The 19,376-nt window shown below is 34.3% G+C and overlaps 1 protein-coding gene across 4 annotated transcripts in view; it reads left to right on the top strand.

Annotated features, from left to right (window-relative positions):
• The window catches only part of Erlin1 (ER lipid raft associated 1), a 38,993-nt gene that overhangs the window by 4,284 nt on the left and 15,333 nt on the right, over positions 1–19,376 (top strand). For all 4 annotated transcript variants that reach the window (XM_010638533.2, XM_010638534.2, XM_010638535.3 and 1 more), the window contains 6 exons: positions 2,443–2,489; positions 4,125–4,186; positions 6,354–6,479; positions 8,174–8,247; positions 16,151–16,209; positions 18,271–18,362. In XM_010638533.2, the coding sequence (XP_010636835.1) occupies positions 2,443–2,489; positions 4,125–4,186; positions 6,354–6,479; positions 8,174–8,247; positions 16,151–16,209; positions 18,271–18,362 (460 nt within the window). The remainder of the gene's footprint in view (positions 1–2,442; positions 2,490–4,124; positions 4,187–6,353; positions 6,480–8,173; positions 8,248–16,150; positions 16,210–18,270; positions 18,363–19,376) is intronic.

Raw genomic sequence — 19,376 nt, 5'->3', positions numbered from 1 at the left:
TACTTTGCATGTACAAAATATTAAATGCTAGAGCCAGTGAAACAAAATGGAATCTTCTTTATATGTGACCTATTAACATTCTAAGAAAAAATTAGATTAATAAAACTCTCTTAATTGTCCTTATTAGCATAAGACATAAAAATTCATTTCTAGCTCTTTTTGGAACACATTAGAAGATACATCCCTATTTAAACAAATGGTTTAACAAACTTGACAGTTGAAAGGAGTGCATATGAATGTGAAATCCCATATATGATGTATGAAAATGCTTAAGGAAATTACATGAAAACTTTCAGACTTTAAAGTATACATAAAGTAAAAATAGACTCACATTGTGTATGTGTCTGCGTTTGGTACTAGGGATTGAACTTGGAGCCTTTGCGCAGAGTTACATCCTAGTGCTTTTTCACTTCTATTTTGAGGCAGGATCTAGCTAAGTTGCAAAAGCTGTGCTCAACTTTGCTATCCTCCTCCCCTAGTCTCCTAAACCACAGAGAGGACAGGTGTGCACCACCACACCCTGCTTAGACTCACAAAATATTCTGTCATACTTCAAAGACACTTTTTAGTAGTATAAAAGGACCATAAAAGTAAAGAATAGGACATTAAGATTTAAAATGAAACTCCCAGTTTTACGTTTCAGAACTGGCTAGAGAATATCCTTTTCGCTTAAATAGAAATATATATATTTTATTTCAACTTAGTGTGGAATATGGAAATTGAATTAATGTTTTGAAAGAAAATAAATTGAATTTATCTTTTCATCAACTCTCCTCATTTTACCTGTCTCTAATATTTACCATTGACCTAATTTCTCAACCCAATACTTATATTTTATTCTTTTCTTAGAATTTTATGTTCACCGAGTAGCACATTCTTCCATTATTATATAGTAACATCTTTCGGTTTTCATGGTGTTTACTAAATTAACCTAAGTAAGTTGATTCTTTAACTTCCCAACTGGTTTTTCTTGCCATCAGATAAGATGAATAATGAGAACCAAATCACATGTAAGCAAAGGAATTAAGCAAAAACCTTTTTTTCATGTTAAAAATTGAGCCCAGGGTGTTGTGCATGCTGGCAAGTGCTCTAACACTGAGTCACATCCCTAGCCTGACATTTTGTTTTTTAAAAATTCAGAGTTTATGACTGTATGTAAGATGAACTAGAGAGAATCCATATCGGAGTTCTCAACCTGATACTTTTTTTTTTTTTTTAGAATTCACCTCTTATCTAAACTATGACTTCAACTTCAGGCAATCTGATCTGTTTCCTATTAGGCACACACACAGTGTGTCTTCAGCTTTATGAATTAGTCATTTATTGCACTTAAGATGTACTTCTGTTTACTCTCTTCTTAATTCTCCCTCTATAGATCTAGCTTAAACTTCAGAGATCTTTTTAAACTATCATTTTGTTCCCTATAATTTAACTTCTAACGGTTTCATTTGTATTGTTATTTTGTACTTGTTAATGGGTTGTTTCATAAGAACTGTATCTCTTGTGCTGGATTGTAATTTCTTTGAAAATAGGGACCATGCTTTTTTCTACTTCATAAAATGTGCTTGTTAAGTGAATTGTGTCCAGAACATGCTCATTAGGTGCTCACTTATTTGAGGCTTTTTGAGTACATCAGAAAGTTATTCTGGATTCAGACAAAGGTGTGACGTGACAAAGCAGTTAAGAACTAGATTAGTGGCTTAGTAAGAGAAAGCAGTATTGGTGTTGACACTTGTACTGAAAAGGAAACTGGCGGGGTGTGGTGACACACACGCCTGTAATCTGAGCCCTAGGGAGGCTGAGGCAGGAGGATCATTGTGAGTTCGAGACCAGCTTGGGCTAGAGTGAGTTCCAGGTCAGTCTCAACTACATAGTGAGACCCTGTCTCAACAAAAAAGGAGGGAAAAAGAAACAACGTGTGAGAGATCAGTAGGTCTTGAACTAAAATACTGACTATAGCTTTAGAGAAGAAAGTTTGCTGTTGAGTTCAAGGGCAGCTTTGAGTCATAGGGCATTTGTATGCATAAAATAGTTATCTCTTCTCTTTAGTGTAAACAGTAATGTTAGCAGTGGAATCAAAGTTCAGAACAGAAATCCTAGCTATGGGTGAGCTAGTAGTTCACAAACCCAGGCCAACTCCACACAAATAAAGGATTCCTTAGAAAGTATTTTCTGCTTATTAGCAGAGTGAATATTGATCGAACCTTTTCAAGTGCATTTGTATTCGTACCTTAGATATGAAATATTTTGTCTCAAGTCTTTCATCTCTGCTAGGATATAAAAAGAAATGACTACTGTGAAAGCTAATCTTTGAGGAACTGAAATTGTACTGGAGCTCTCCAGTACTTACTCTCAGCAGTTCTCCAGAGGTTTGCCTCTGGGACCAGAGTTCTTTGACAATATCTATCCTGATTTTTGATGAGCTATTTTTTTCTTCCCTAGACAACACTACAAACTGATGAAGTAAAAAATGTGCCTTGTGGAACAAGGTAAGGTTTCTTTTTGCTGACCAACTTCTCTGTAGTTCAGATGGAGTTTCTGTTCCTAAAACTGTGATCACTTAGACATTTTCAGATAGACATAAGAGTAACAGAGGAATTTCTGATCTGAGTATTTAAACAAAGAGCAAGGCCTATCTCCAAATAGGAGCTTTCCATTTTAGGAACCAGTAAGGCATACTAAAACAGAAAAAAGTAGAGTTTTAAAGCCAGCAGACCTAACTTTGTATATCAGCATTCCATATCTGCTTTAATGATTATTTTTTAATAGATTTTATTTTTTGAAGCAGTTTTAGGTTTGTAGCAAAATTGAACACAATTGATATGTGAGCTATCATATACTCCTCATCCCCACGAACACATAAATGCCTTTATTAACTTTTCTGTGGTTGGTTTTCTCATTTGTAAAAATCAGGTTACAGTAATAGGACATATATTGCAGAGTTAATGTAAAGATCAGAATTAGTGTACAAATGTTCATCATACCATACACCTTGTTCATACAATACTGTAGTTTTTGCTAATTGTACTATATGGTACATTACTGTAGTTTTATGTTCTGTTATACATTATAATACTGCATGTAAGAGTTATGCAAATAAAAGCAGTCATTAAGTTGGAGTTTCCTTTGGGTATTTCTTTGTTCTGAATATAGTAATATACATACTATATACAATTTTTTATTCAGCAATCAATTCACTTAATGACTTTGTGGGACTGGAACTCAGTCATTATACAAGGAATGTTTGCATATAAAGTACCTAACCCAGTGCTCAGCCCAGAATAGTTGCTTAATAAAAGCATGTTTAAAAACTCACCTCTTTCTCATCTATAGTATTAAATGCCATCTAATTTACAGTTTGAGTCAGTAGGTCTGGAATGAGGCTTGAGAATTGACATTTCTAAGGAAAATTCCTGGGTGATAGTGATGCTACTGGTCTTAAGACCTCACTTTGAGAATTGGTGCCTTAAAGAAGTTTAGGGAAAGAGAGGCAAGCAAGGCCCAAGTTATTTTTACAGTTTACTCATTACATTGAATTACATTAAATGAAAAATGTGAAGTTCATAGTATTTTTTAAATTGTCTTTTTTTTTTTGAGACAGAGTCTCACTATGTAGTTCAGACTGCTCTGGAACTCACTGTGTAACCCAGGTTGGTCTTGAACTCATAGCAATCCTCCTGCCTCAGCCTCCTGAGTGCTGGGATTACAGGTGTGCTCCACCATGCCCAGCCTTAAATTACCTATTTTAAGTGAACTCAGACATTACTAGTCTACACTTTTGGTGAGGTTCAATCCATGGTTGGCCAGTTTCACAGCAGAATCAGTGGTGGATGGGCCTGGTCATGGTGGCCAAGAAACAGAAAGAAAGGGGAGGGTCCAGGAAGAAAAATATATCCTTCCAAATCACACCCGCAGTGATCTACCCCCTCCAACCAGCCCCTGTCTCTGAATATGAGACTGTGGGGAACATTTTAAATCTAGGCTATAACATAGTTTTTGACAAAGGACCTAACTCTCCATGTTTTAAATTAGTATATATTTGTCATGTTCTCCTTAAGTCTAAATGTAACTCATTTTTGGATTCCGTTTAGTGGCTCACATTTTTTCTATTTCATTGTTTTTAGTGGTGGGGTCATGATCTATATTGATCGAATAGAAGTGGTTAATATGTTGGCTCCTTATGCAGGTATGTTACCCATCTATTCTGTTGTTTTTATAATTTTAATTAGAATATATATAACTGAGAGGATTAGAAAGATACTTTTTTTAAAGTTTTATAACCTTATTGGTTACTGATAAATATAAAGGAGTAATCATTGGAGCATTTTTTATTTCTAGGGAATGGAATTAGAAATAGTGCACAAGTTATGGAGAAAATTGACTTTCTGCAACTTTATAAGTTTTCTCTGGGCTTAGTGTTTCTAAGAGCATGGTAGTCATTGATTATTTTTACAATGAGAAAGCAAGGTAATTTCTTTTCACGCTAAAAAAAATCTGTAACTGATAAATTCCTTGGATCATACTGATTTGTCACCATAGAGTTTTTCCTAGATAAGATTTGCTGTAACTTAGAGTAAAGTCCCCTTGTGGGAAAAGCATTTTCTTGTAAAAAATGAAAACCCACAGAGATACAAGTTTAATGTTTAATTCAAAAGCTTAAATTGCAACTTCTAAAGATGCACCATTTTATCTTTCTGTGGTGGTATTTAGGGGATATTGTGTTTGGCAGGAACAAGTAAAAAAAATTGAAGTTATAGCCTTTACCTTCAAGGAGTTTTTATTTTACTTGAGAAGATGTGATACAGACTAAAAAAGATGTATTGGAATGTAAGGTCATGCCAAATTTCACATTGCTACTACAAGGCACAAGTAGTGAACAGATCTCAGAGCAGATAGCAGCATATGTGTTACTGTCAACTGGATTTGAATCATATTTTTTTTTAAGAGTTCAGGTATTTTCCATATCTTTTTTCATCTGAAATTGGCCCTTCATATCTATGGGTTCCAAGTTTGCAGATCCAACCACAGATCGAAAATACTCAGGAAAAAAATTACATTTGTAACTGAACATGTACAACTTTTTTCTTTGTCATTATTCCCTATCCAATATAGTTTAACAGCTATTTACATAGTATTCATATTGTGCTAGGTATTACAACTCATATAGAGTTGATTTAAAGGATATGAGAGAATGTAGTTTCTTTGCCATTTTATATAAGAGACTTAAGCATTTGTGAATTTTGGTATTCTCATGGGGGTGTTGAAACCAATCTCCCATGGATAAAAAGGGACAACTGTACTTTCCCTGTTGACAAATCATGAGAATGTATTATGACTGAAAACTGAAAAAGAAAAGATTGGTTGTTCTTTAGCCAGAGAAAAAGAGGGGACTGTTAGTCCCTGAAAATGATCAAGCCAAATGAATTAGTTAGCAATTATTGTCAATGGCCTATCCATCAAGTGTGATCTGAAATCAAGTTGCATCTATCTAATGGCCAAGTAATAAGGCATATCCTAGGGTCTGAAGACAAAACAGAAAACAGCATGTTTTAATCAGTCCTACTCTTAACTTTAGTAGTTTAGTAGTCCTGTAGTGGTCTAGTGTGTACCTTTTAAGGCATTTCTGAAATTTTCTGGTTCTATGTTTTCTAATATGAAAAATTAGGAGATGTTTTTGCTGAGGATGAGTGCTAACATATATAAATTGCTTGACATAAAGTCTAATCCAGTATGTGTTAGCTTCTTTCCCTTCTAACCTGGTATCTTTTTTAATAGCTTTTAAAAGCTACCTTTTTTTTTATTGGTCTTTTGAAGCTGCTTCCTTCTTTTATTCTCACTGTTCCTCAACTAATTCAGTCCCTCTTTCTCCCGTGGCTAAAGTTTTGTTTTGCAGTAATTTTCTTAACATTTTTCCCTGCCTCTGCTCTCCATACTTCTCAGTTCTTCTTCACATTGCTGTCTGAGAATAGATCTGACTGTCCTGCCCTTACTTGAAAACTTTGACAGTTCTTTATTAACTCCAAAATAATACACACTTTCCTTAGTATGGAATTTGAAGTTTGTGTGTTAGTATTGTGAATGCAAGAATATCTGGAAAATTGAGCCCAAGGAACACATCAAGGTTTGTGAGTTGTGTTTTATATTTTCATTATTGGGCCAGAGATTTAGCTCGTTGGTTCTGCCGCCTCCTCCCAAGCTGAAGGTCCCAAGTTCAATCCCCAGTACCCCCAAAAAAGTTTGACACTTTTACTCATATATTATATATCACTGTAACTTTACCCTAGCTGAATTCAGAGATAACTGAATCATTGTTGAGTAAAACAAACATGAGTAAAACAAATACTCTCTTCCAGTGTTTGATATTGTAAGAAACTATACAGCAGATTATGACAAGACCTTAATCTTCAATAAAATCCACCATGAGCTGAACCAGTTTTGCAGTGCCCACACACTTCAGGAAGTTTACATTGAATTGTTTGGTAAGTCTCTTGTTTTGTTTTAAATATGTCAGTTGCCAATTAGAAATCTTGTTTGGCTCATTTATTGATGCTGTAATAATACTAAACTTTGTGCTATTTGAGTGTTTCTTCTGAATTTATAATAGTGTGATTGTCTTTAAAATACTTTCATCATGAATTATAATTTCTTATAGTGGAGATAAGAGAAACACTACTTAGTACAGATGAGAGAAATTTTATTCTGATTTTGCTGTGATAACTTCTGATAATGTTGATGCTATTTTAATAGATAGTTTGAGGAAATTTACAAGTCTGTTTGGGTCTCCCCAGCATTCATCTCCTTGTTCAAGATTTGGTAAGGGGACTGACAGGATTTAGCATATAGTTGTTGTCATAGCCAAGATTTATTACAGCCAAAGGATACAAAATAAAACCGGCAAAAGGAAAAGGGATATGGATAAAGTCAATAGGAAGCCAGTTACAGGCTTCCAAGAGACTTCTCACAGTGGAGTCACAAAATATATACTTAATTTGCCCCATAACAACTTGTGACAACACAAGTGAACTGTCTACCAGGGAAGCTTGTTGGAGACCCAGTGGCCAGGGTTTTTACTAGGGGCTAGTCATGTAGGTACCCTCTGCTTAGCGGGTACCAAACTTCCAACCTCACAAAAGGATGCATGTATTCATTGTTTGAATAAACAGTTCAGCCACAGTGAACCACTAGTATCACTTCTGAAGATGGTAGGAATACTCCCCAAATCCACCTTCCCAGGTACCAAACAACTGCCATTTTACAAACAAATTTCCCTAAGAATCATAGTCTGAGGCCTGCTATGTTAACTTTATTCTTCACAAGTTTAATTGTGGTAAAGTTCTGACCAGAGAGTGGATTATTGCCATTGGTTCCTCACTTCTCCTTCCTGAATTTTTAGTAACTTAAAGGAAAGTGTAGGGATGGTTAAATCACTTCAGAGCCCACCAGTTGATTCATTTTTGATGATTGATAACCACTGCATTGGCATATGAAGAAATGAATTTCTTGATTTGTCACATCACTGGTCATTTTAATAATCATGACAGTACCATTGAGGTCTATAGAAAAATTCATGGTTTACAAGACCAAGTGAAATGATAGCATCTTTGCTGTTCATTTTATGTATACTTCAAAGACTGCTATGGACTTTTTCTTCCTTTTTAAATCCAAAAAAATTAGTAAGGCAGAAGTTGACAAGAATAAAATTTAAGTTATTTTGGGATTTGATTAGAGATTGACTGAAGATAAGAGTTTGTTTTTTTAATGAGAATTGGGATACATATTATGAACCCAAAATTAAGATATTAGAACTCTATATTCTTATTGAATAAACTGATTTTATCAATAATTAAATTTATCTACTAAATAATCCTATTAAGTTATACAATAAATAAGTTTACCCAGAGTTAAATTAAATAAGTTTATTAGATAAGTTTTGGGGGATAAACAATAAAGCTGCTTGTTGTCTTTCTAATTAGATAATTTCTTATACTTTTCTCCCACACAAAAGAAAAACTGCTTCATGTATGTGTTATATATGAAAGAATATATCCTTATATAAAAGAATAATACTCTGAAAACTTCAGATCTCATACTGACTGGTTTTGTTTTGATATTAATATGAGGTAAAAAAAAAATTGAGTATCATGAGATGTATTGTTACTGGCTTCAAAAACAGATCAAATAGATGAAAACCTGAAACAAGCGCTGCAGAAAGATTTAAACATCATGGCCCCAGGTCTCACTATACAGGTAAGCTCTTTTCCTAGGATAGTTCTCTGGGAGCTTTGACTGTAATCCTCCTTTCATCTTATTGTTTATTTAGCAATTATTTAAGTGAAGTAATGTGATTTATAAAATACTTTTCTCAATTTTACTTTAGGTCTCTGCCAAAATGAAAAACATACTTTTATACCTTACCATGAGTGACATTTTCTTATATACTTATAGAGAGACATTCAGCAATAATTTAAATGAAGTACTGTGGTAGTTTATAGAATACTTTTCTCAATTTGACTTTAGGTCTCCACCAACATGAAAAACATACTTGTGTAGCTCACAAGGGATAAGATTCTTGTGAACTCTTACAGGAAATGTATACAATAAGACTTTTACAGAGAAACAAAATTCATATTTCTGCCCTGTACAAGGCATTCATAAATATAGTAATGATTATTAATCAGTGTAAGAGTAAGCTTTGCTCACAATGAGATTATGAAAAAAGAAGTTCAAACAGTAATCCTAGTCTTAATAGATATAAAGAATATTAATTGACAGGTGAATTCATTGGACAATTATTGCTGTATGAGGGCAGACATCTTGAGAGTGTGCCTAGGGCTATGATTGAGTTGAAATATTAGGTAGATCTGGAAAAATTTATTGGATTTATATGGAGGAAGGAAGTGAGAAAGGTATTTCAAGTGAGTGGGGTAACCTGAATAAAGCAAAGTAACAAATTTGTGGTGGTCAGAGCAGTAGAATTGGGAGATAGAATGGTAAGAGATTGTATCCTGCTTTTCTGGATCATTGTGTTTTCGGCTTGTGAGCTGAAATCAAATTTTAGTAGTTCATTTATTCCTAGAATAAGAAAAGACGTAAGTTTAAATATTCTGTGAAACTTTTGTTTTACATAAGGCTGTGGGAGTAGGCATTTATACTGAATATCATAGCAAAATGTGTTTATTACTGTGTCCATGGTTAGTAATATTTGAAAGCCACTGCTCTAGATCTGGATTATGTTGTTTCTTCGGCATCCTTTTTCGAAGCCCTAAGAGAGATCAGTTGGTGGTTATGAGCGTTACTGCAGCTAAAGATAAAGTTTTGTTAGATATCTCAAGTTTTTCAATTTTTTTTTGTTCAAGGGCACTGATACTAAGAGCGTGCATTCAGTATAAGTGATGGTGTGTATACTTCTCATGAGTGAGACTAGAAAAATGGACTGGGTTTTCCCTATGGCCTTCTAGACTATTATTTTAGGTGCCTGAGGGTAAAGCACCAAACTTAAGGGGTGATTTGAAATTTCCAAATGTAACTTTGTGAAAGCCTCTTGTTTGTCCAGTCAGTTCTGGCTGGAATAGCTTTATAATTTTTTAAAGATAGCATAAATGGGAATGTTAGAGATTCTTAGATTTTGCTCACCTTGTTACTTGGAGATAGTTCATTACTTTTATCAGCTGCCTTAAATTCCTTGCCTTATATTACTTAGATATTTCTCTGTCCCATTTTTTGGTATTAATAAACCACTGTAATGAATATTTGTGACACATGTCCTTGTTTGTACAAATTGTCTCTCAAAGTGACTGTACAAATCCATGTACTACTTCTCATCAGTATATGCAAAACACTTGTTTCTATATGACCCTTACCAGGATTAGAAACAATCTGACATTTTGGGTTTTGCCATATAAATAAATGTGTAGTTATATTTCTCTTTGATTTGCTTTTAATGAAGTGAGCATCTGATATTTTTATTGGTCATTTCTACTCTCTTCTGTCAATGCCTTTCTCATATTCTTTTCCCAATTTTCTGTTGGATTTTTTTAAACTGATTTATAGTAGTTCTGCATATATTCTGGATATTTTTATACACACTCATATATATTGTAGAAAAAACTTGGGGTATTAAGAAAATGATGACCAAAATGAAATATACCAGTAATTTTACTATGCAGAGATAACATATATTTGCATACTTCTTAAAAATATAGGAAAAAATTTATATGTACCTGCTAAATGAAAACAGAATTTCACCAAAACTGCTTTCTTCACTAATAATTACATATAAACATATGTGTGTGTGTGTGTGTGTGTGTGTGTATCTTTCCAAGTCAAAAATAGAAGTTTGCTATATCATTACTTTTAATGCTTATATTTAGTGAATTTATATGGTTTCTAATTTTTTACCATTATCTACATTTGGCAGTGACCATGCTTTTACATACATCTTTTAAAGGCTTCCCCATGATAAATTCTTAAGTGTGATTGATAAGTTAAAATGTACTCCCTGTTTGGAAACTTTTTAGGTAAATACTGCTAAATTGCTTTTCAGAAAAATTTTATCAGCTTTACCTTCTCTCCTCAGCAGTGTTCCGACACAGTTCTGACACACTTGTGTGATTGTACCTAAACAGTTAGCAGAAGCAAGCTCTTTCTTAATCCTTTTAGAGATTAATATGGTGTTTTGTATTATATTGCCTACACCAGTAGCCTGTCTTTTCCTTCTTTCACTTTTATCCTTGCCTACTTCATTTTCTGCACAGCATCAAAACGAAACTTCTGAACTTTTTTTAAAAATAAAAATAGTTATTGAATGAAAGTATGTAGCCTTGTAATGAATTCTTTTAAAAATTTTTATTAGTATTGTACATGGTTACAGTACATGCAGTTTGGAATCATCTTGGGGAGTGGGTCCATGTACATACTGCGGCTTGTTTCTTTTTACAGTTTCCTTCCCCTTCCCTCTACCCCTCCTCCTAATTCCCCTTCCCACTTTTCATTCTTGTTATTATTAATCTTAGCTCATGTTATGGCATATAACGTTTGCATTCACTGAAGTATGAGGTTCCTATACATGACACTCTACTTATTTTCCCTTCCCCTTCTCCTCCTCCTTGTCCTTGCTCCTTTGGGATCCCTTCCCTATTGCAAAAGATCTGTCCCCTTGTCTCTATTTTTTATTCTTTTTGCACTTTGCCCTCATTTAAATGAGAGATACCATATAATATTTAAGTATGTGCTGGGTGTGGTAGCGCACGCCTATAATACCTGCACTCCGGAGGCTGAGGCAGGAGGATTGCTGTGAGTTCGAGACCACCCTGGGCTAAATAGTGAGTTCCAGATCAGTCTCAACTACATAGTGAGACCCTGTCTAGACTCTGTGGTTTTGACTGTTTTGAGGGACTGTCTTGGCTTCTCAAGGTACCAGGCTTTAGGCTAGCCTGTTTCTAACACGGGGGCTCTTCCACCCCTTTCCCTGTCTTTAGGAGACTGATGGAGACATTAGTTACATATGTGCCATCTTACTTTATCTTTAAAAAGCTGCATTGCCTTTCTTTAAATGGAACAAAAAATTTACCTTTTAATTGTGAATGTGTATATATATAAAATTAATATGTATATCTGAATTATTATTATTATTATTATTATTATTATTATTATTATTATTATTTTGGTATTGATTGAACTCAAGACCTCACACTTGCCAGGCAAGTGCTGTGCCGCTGAGCTACATCCCCGGCTTGTATGTCTAATTTATTTCACAGAGCATTATATTTTCCAGGTGCATCCATTTCCTTACAGATGTCTCAAATTTGTCATTCTCTGTCGCTGAATAGTATTCCATTATATAGAGATACATTTTCTTTATCCATTTATCTGTTGGTGGGTGTACAGGCTGTTTGCAGGATTTAAGTATTATGAATTGTGCTACTATAAACATCAATATGCATGTATTGTTGTAGTTTGATGTCTTAGAAGGGGAATAGCTGGATCACATGGAATTTCTAATTTCAGTTCTTAAGAAATCTCCATGCTGACTTCCACAGTGGTTGTACTAGTTTATATTCTCACCATTGAAGAGGGATTCCTTTTTTACCACAGCTGTGCCGGCATTTGTTGTTGTTTGATTTCTTAATGATTGTCATTTTTCTGGAGTAAAATGAAGTATTAACAATGTTTTATTTCACATTTTTTTAATGGCCACAGATGTTGAACACTTTTTCATATATTTGTTGACTGTATTTCTTCGTCTGTTAAGTATCTGTTTATTTCTCTTGCCCATTTATTGACTGAGTCTTTAATTTTAGGTGGTTTACTTTTTTTGAGTTCTTAAATGGCTGGCAAAATTTTTTTTTCATTCTGTAGGTTGTCTCTTTAGATTAATTTTTTGCTGTACCGAAGCTTTTAAATCTAATATCCAGTTTGTTGATTCTTGCTGTCATTTCTTGAGCCAGTTGAGATTCTGTTTAGAAAACCCTTTCTACACCTGTGTTTTCCATCTGTTCTACCTATTTTATCTTCCAGTAAGTTTAATATTTCTGTTTTAATGTATAGGTCTTTGCTTCATTTTGATTTTAATTTAGTAGATGGTAAGAAATAAGAGTCCAGTTTCAATCTTCTACAAACGGATAACCAGTTTTCCAGCACCACTTTAGGCTGTCTTTTCTCCAACATATGCTTTTGGCCCCTTTGTCAAAAGATCAAATAGTTGAATTGTCTAGGTGTTTTGTTTTGTTTTGTTAATCCTTTATTCTGTTCCCTCGATCCATATATTTGTTTTCCATGTTTTTGTTCCATGTTTTCATCACTATTGATTTGTAATATATCTTAAAATCAGGTGTTACAAGGCCCCCTGCTTTGCTCTTGTTGCCCAAAATTGCTTTTGCTATTCTGAGTCTCTTCTGGTTCTGTGTGATTTTTAGAACTATTTTCTATAATTCTGTAAAGTGTGATGTTGGTATTTTGTCAGGGACTACGTCAAATCTGAAGAATGGTTTTGGGAGTATGGCCGTTTTGACAGTATTAGTTCTTCCTACCCAGGAACAGGGGACATCCTTCCATTTTCTAATGTCCTCTTCAGTCTTACTCAAGAGTATTGCAGTTTTCTTTGTAGAGGTCTTTCACTTCCTTGGTTAGCTTAATTCCTGGGTATTTCATTTTTCTTGAAGCTACTGTGAATGGTAGGTATTGTTTTCATAATTTCCTTCTATTGGTGTACACAAATGTTAATGATTTTTGTGTGTTGAATTTGTATCCTGCTGTGTTGCTGAAGTTAGTTATTAATTACAAGAGTTTTTTTGCAGACTTCTTTGATTCTTCTATGTAGAGTGTCATACCATCTGCAAATAATTGTAATGCATTTTTGCGGGGGGTACTGGGGATTGAACTCGGGTCCTTGCGCAATGCATTCTTAATGTGGTAGACAATGTCTCTTGGTTGCTTTTGTTTCATTTAAAATACTTTTGTTAGTTGGAATGAAGCTTTAGAACTTCTAGTCTATTTTTTCAGCCTTCTTGTTTTTAACAGTACCATGTAGTTGTGAAAATTAAACATTTTCTTGTGTTTAAATCTAGTAAAATAACATAATTTTCTCAAAAATAATGGCCTTTGATATTTCTGCCAGATGAGTTTTCGTTATTGATAGTCAGGCTGTATGAGGTATCTAAATTGGCAGTTAAGTAATAAAATAAAAGTGTAGTTTGTGGCTTACTTGATCATATTTTTTTTGTTTCTTTCAGAATTTCTGAGTTGGGGAAGAAATTCATACCTAAGTTAAATTAATACTCAGTTGTAAAGAGTTTTAATACTATTCAGTAGTAGTCTCTTGTTTAAAAAAATAAAAACATTTCAGAGCTGACTGTGGTGGCTCATAATCACAGCTATTCTGTAAGCTGTGGAACAAGAATCCCAAATTCAAGCCCAGCCTGGGCAATTTAGCAAAATTTTAAAAAATAAACAAACAATAAAAAGTGCTGGGGCTGTAGCTCAGTGGTCATCCCTGGGTTCAATCACTAGTATTGCAAAACAATAAAAATAGTAAAATTAAAGAATGCAGTTTATTTTTGATGATTGTATTATATATTGCAACTTTGTTGAATTTACTATCACTACTAACTTTTTGTGTTAATTTCCTTCGATTTTTTTACTTACATAGTTATGCCAAAAATAAGTCATGGGCTGGGTATTTAGCTCAGTGGTGCTGCGCCTGCCTTGCAAATACAAGGTCCTGAGTTCAATCCCTTGTACCAAGAAAAAAGAAAAAAAAAAGTCTTGATTTTCCTCCTCTACAGCCTAGTAATTTTCCAGTCCCCAAGTAATCCTATTTTAATTATTCACATAGTGATCATAATTATCTGGAATTCTTTTTCATTTATTTGCTTTTTTTATATTATCTTTTAAAAATTTTTAATTACATGAGAGCAGTCCTGCTTTTTTCACTGTTGTATCCACAATGCCTAGAACAATAATTGTCATAGAGAAGGTATCTGAAAATATTTGTTTATTATTAAATGAGCATTTTTCTGTAGCACTCGATATTTTAATTTTTCCTTTGCCTACATCTGTACCTGCCTTTTTCTTTTTGAAAACTACTCTAACAGGCAGGGGTTTGGCTCAGTGGTTCTGCACATGCTTTGTAAGCGCAAGGGCCCTAGTTTGATTCCTGGTACCAAAAAAAAAAAAGAAAAGAAAAGAAAACTACTCTATAAATTAGAATGGTGAAAATAGTCTCCTTGATATTTTTTCCTATATTATTTACTGGAATAACTGAATATATGCTTATAATCCAGGAGTCAATTTCAACAATCAATTCATTTTCACCAGTCAGTTTCATTTTATCAGCACCCTCTTTTCCACTCACTGTGCTTGTGTGTGCTATTTTGGCCATTGCTTTTGGATGGGTTTTCTTTTTCTTAAATCTCTCATGATGCAACCTGCTCATGGTGTCTGTTACAGCAGGTGTTTATATTTTCACATGTTTGAAAATATGCCAGTTTTACCAAGATTAACAATCATGTGGTGTGTTCTTCTACCTCATATAGCAAAATAAGAGTCTTTAAAGTTAGTCCTATTTTATGCTACTTTTTGTAAGACTAGAACATATCTGAATTAAATGCAGTGTGACATTGCTTCCCTCTGAGACATAGCATAGGACTCTGTATTGGAAATCATCTGTATGTCTGTTGGTCACATAGTGAAATCTGTCATCTCGAAAATCCTGGCTCAGAATTTGTGTCTTCTGGATATCTCTACTGAATCATACTTATGGCTTTACATGCTTTTTTGGCTTCTGATGAGGTCTTTGTATAGTCCCTAGCTTCATATTCTATTCCACTGTAATCCCTACCATTAGTTGACTGTAATCTCAAAAATTACCTGCAGATTTGACTGTTATCTTTCATATAGGAAATGCTACCCTGCTTAAAACTTTTTAATGCCTTCTTTTAAGGTGCTTGTGTTTAAAGACTTTGTTACTTAAATTTAGCCAGTTTTTATTGGAAAATTAAATCATCAGAGCAGCAAAGTGCTTTTGTGTATGTGTTCACAATGTAGGTGGAGAATACAGGCTGTTTAATTAGTAGAATTAGAACCTTTTGAGAGATGAAATCTTTGGGGTAGGAAAGTCAACCTTCAAAAAGCACTTTCCAAGTAGATTACTTTATCAGTTAAAACATACTATGACTAAAGAAACAAAATTTCTAGTAAAGAATGTCCACTGTGACAGGTAGACTGTTATAAGTGAGATTCCAGGAGGAAAGATTACAAGCTCTGAATTGTTAGTTAATATCTTTCAGACACTATTTGTAGCTGGTACTGAGTACAGTTTTAGGAAGTAATAATTGCTTACTAGACGCTGTATTAAATTGCATTTGCTGACCTGAGTTTTTGTTTTAGGGAAACTTTTCCATAAGGGGATTTATTTCCTCAAAAGCACAGTAGTTCTCCCATAATCAAGACATTTTTTAAGGAAACACATAGCTTACCTTTGATTCTTAGTGTGATAGCATGAAAAGTAGATTTCCTAGTGTGATACTTATGTACAACTATATTTTACTTGTTTCATTAGTATGATTTGGGGAGCTTTTTTTTTAGAAGATTTAGTTTAAAGACTTATTTTTCAATATATTTAAGGTTTATCACTTTTTTTTTTTTTATTTAGGCTGTACGCGTTACAAAACCTAAAATCCCAGAAGCCATAAGAAGAAATTTTGAGTTAATGTGAGTAACATACATGGAACCCTAATATTTCTGTTTAGAGTTGTCTGCATACTAATACACTAATAGAGGAAACGTGAAATAATAATATCATCTATACTTTGAGTGATACTGTCTTCATTCTTTAGTCCCACTGTATTCTTAATAGTTTTCTCTTTATATATGATCATTTTAGGAGCAGTTTCAATGGCAAACTGCTATAGAACTCTTCGCTGGACCCCTTAGGACAATGATGATGAACCTTTTAGAGCTTTCAATGATGCAAATAGCCCATTGCAACACACATGCTGGAGATTTCCCACTACTGCCTCAGGAACTATAATCTATACATAAATAGCACCTTGTACTCAATTAGAGGAGGGAAAGAGTCCTAGCTATTAAGGTTGAAGAGAGTGTCCATATTTTGTTATTTATTGTAATAGTAAGAATAGATATTTAGTTGGTAAAAGTTTGGTTTATTCATTGTATATTAGACCTGGATCTTTATAATTTGCTTCTAGAAATGTGTGACTTGAATCGATTTCTGGTAGTCTTTTTCTTTCGTGTGTCCAGGCCTAGCTGGGAATGAGAAGTTACTTGCTCAGTGTGAAATTAGTTTATGTTTTAGAGGTCTCCTTTTAGGAAAATACTTACTGCAAGTGCCTGAAATGACATTATTCTCCTATGCTAGGTACTAAAAAGAAGATTGGGGGTGTGTGACATAATGGAAAAAAATAACTTTGCAAAAGCCAAGAACACAATAGATGGATCAAGGGAGTAGTAACACTGCTTTATTGTGTGATATACTTGACTCTTTTTTTGTTTCCAAGTCTGTATATTCTATCATGCAGAGCTTTATTTTCTCTTTTCACTGTAGAAGAAAAACTCCTTTCTTAAGACTGTAAAGCTTAGAGTATTAGGCTGGGTAAATCATGGATCTGGAGTCATTATAGAAAAGTTCAAGATATCTTGCTTCTGTTGATGGAAAGATGAATATGGGCCTCCCTCCCTCCCTCCCTTCCTATTTTTGATGCCAAGGATTGAACCCAGAGCCTCATGCATGCTAAGCATCCACTCTACCAGTTAGCTATAATCCTAGCCCTGAATACTGTGTGTTTTCTGCCCTCAAATGACTCATGTATGTATGTGTGTGTGTGTATATATATATAATTCAGAATATCATTTCATGTCTATTGGTGTTGGCAGGAGAAAAGGGAAGAGACATGGAAGGAAATGTCTGAGGGAAACTGATAGAATTATTTCTGAGATAATTCTGGATCTTTCTTAATTTCGTAGACTTTTGGAATTCCAAAATTAAAAGCTACCTTGGGATTATCCACTCTAGCTTTTTACGTAACTAGTAGTCTTTTTTAATACCATTTCTGCCATGAGGTCAGTGGTAGGCATATGTAGATGGCCAGCATTTCTGCTATTTGAAGCTCAGATTCTTAGAAAAAGTTTCCTTTCATGCAGCTCCAATACTTCCTATTAACTACCACCTAGTTATGTCTTTTGAACAGCAAATAGAACCACTACACCTGGGTGTCGGCCTGAGGAGGGCAGGAGCTGAAATCCAACTCTGCTTGCCATTCTGCTTGCCAGACCATGTGCCTGAGGGACTGCATCTACCCAGAGACTGGTGCCTTTTTCTAATTAGTTGTGATGCTATGTGGGCTAGCAGGAGGCCTAACAGCAAGGGAAGCTGTTATATATTCCTTGCCAGATGCAGGCCTTTACATGACATAATTAGAAGGAAAAAAATCAGGCTAAAGTTCTGATGTACTAAATTTTTTAATCTCTGGGTGACTTTGGACAAATCATTTATTCTTTTAACCTCAGATTCATTATAAGTAAAATAATACCTCCTGTACCTACTCTAATGAATCCAAATGTTCTCCCTGAAAAATAGTTCTCTGACCCAGCATAATGTCAGAATTGCTGGCTATGACTGCACAAAAGAGAATCATTTCTGTGGTTGGGGCTGCAGATCAGTGGTAGAGCACTTGCCTAACATACACAAGGCCCTGGGTTCATCCTCAAAGGAGGCTGGGGCACTTCTAATTCTTATAATGTTTTGTTTCACAGGGAGGCTGAGAAGACTAAACTTCTTATAGCTGCACAGAAACAAAAGGTTGTGGAAAAAGAAGCTGAGACAGAGAGGAAAAAGGCTGTTATAGGTACTTGGAATTATTTCTGAAATGAGTATCTCTCTTAAGTATGTATGCTATAAATTTATCCTGTTCTTTGTCAGTTTCATGTTAGATATTGATAGTACTCAAATGAGATTGCATAATATGGCGTGGAGGATTCTGGAAATTTCACTGTGCATTTAGATGTTCTAAAGCCTTTAAAAGTAGATGATGAAGCCAGTACTTAATGAAATGCCTTGGCTTTTCTACATGTCTTTGTCAAGAGCAAGGACAATGAGTAGGGTTAATGAGAAACTTTAGTCTCTTGGAATAAGATTTTCATTTATACAGATTTAGAATAGGAAGTTTTGGGGGGCAAAGCTCAAGATTCAAGTATGTGACCTTGCAGTTGACATGCACCTAATTTTATCTGGATAGATTTTGTCATCTGTGAAAGTATGGAAGGATTGCTTACATTTTCAATGAACACTCTGGGATACTATATATTATACTGCTATTTTCAATGCTAAATTGAATTTGAGTTTAAGATACATTCATTTGAAACCTCCTTTGTACCTTTTCCTGGTCTTCTTGACCTTTCTTCTCAAGGTAGCTTCTATTCTAAAGTTGATATGTATCCTTTTTGTCCATACTTTTATACTTTTACTGTAAATATATATATAACAGTTTATAGAGCACTATTTTACCAATTTAAAGCTACAAAAATTATATCAACTTCCTTTCATTTTATACCTGGTGCCCTTCCCCCCTTTTTTTACTGACCATTGAGTTTTTTTCATATTGATGCATGTACATCTAATTCATATTCAGAGGCTGTACACTTTCATTCAATGAACTAATCTTAGTTTATTCTGATGAATTACTGGTGAGGAGTTAGGTAGTTTCTAGTTTGTCCTTACTACAAACACTACTGCAGTGTTTTCTTTTCTTAAAGCAGAATTGTTCAGCATGTGATATGGTATGATGCCCTATCACCAGTTTGGTGGGTTTTGGGTTTTTTTTGTGTGTGTGTGTGTGTGTTTTTTTTTTTTTTTTTTTTTT

The sequence above is a fragment of the Fukomys damarensis genome, unplaced genomic scaffold, assembly GCF_012274545.1.
Source record: "Fukomys damarensis isolate Sample0158 unplaced genomic scaffold, DMR_v1.0_HiC HiC_scaffold_8, whole genome shotgun sequence".
Lineage (NCBI taxonomy): Eukaryota > Metazoa > Chordata > Mammalia > Rodentia > Bathyergidae > Fukomys > Fukomys damarensis.
Note: the sequence above shows the minus strand (reverse complement) of the source record. Positions and strands in the feature narration are given on the sequence as shown.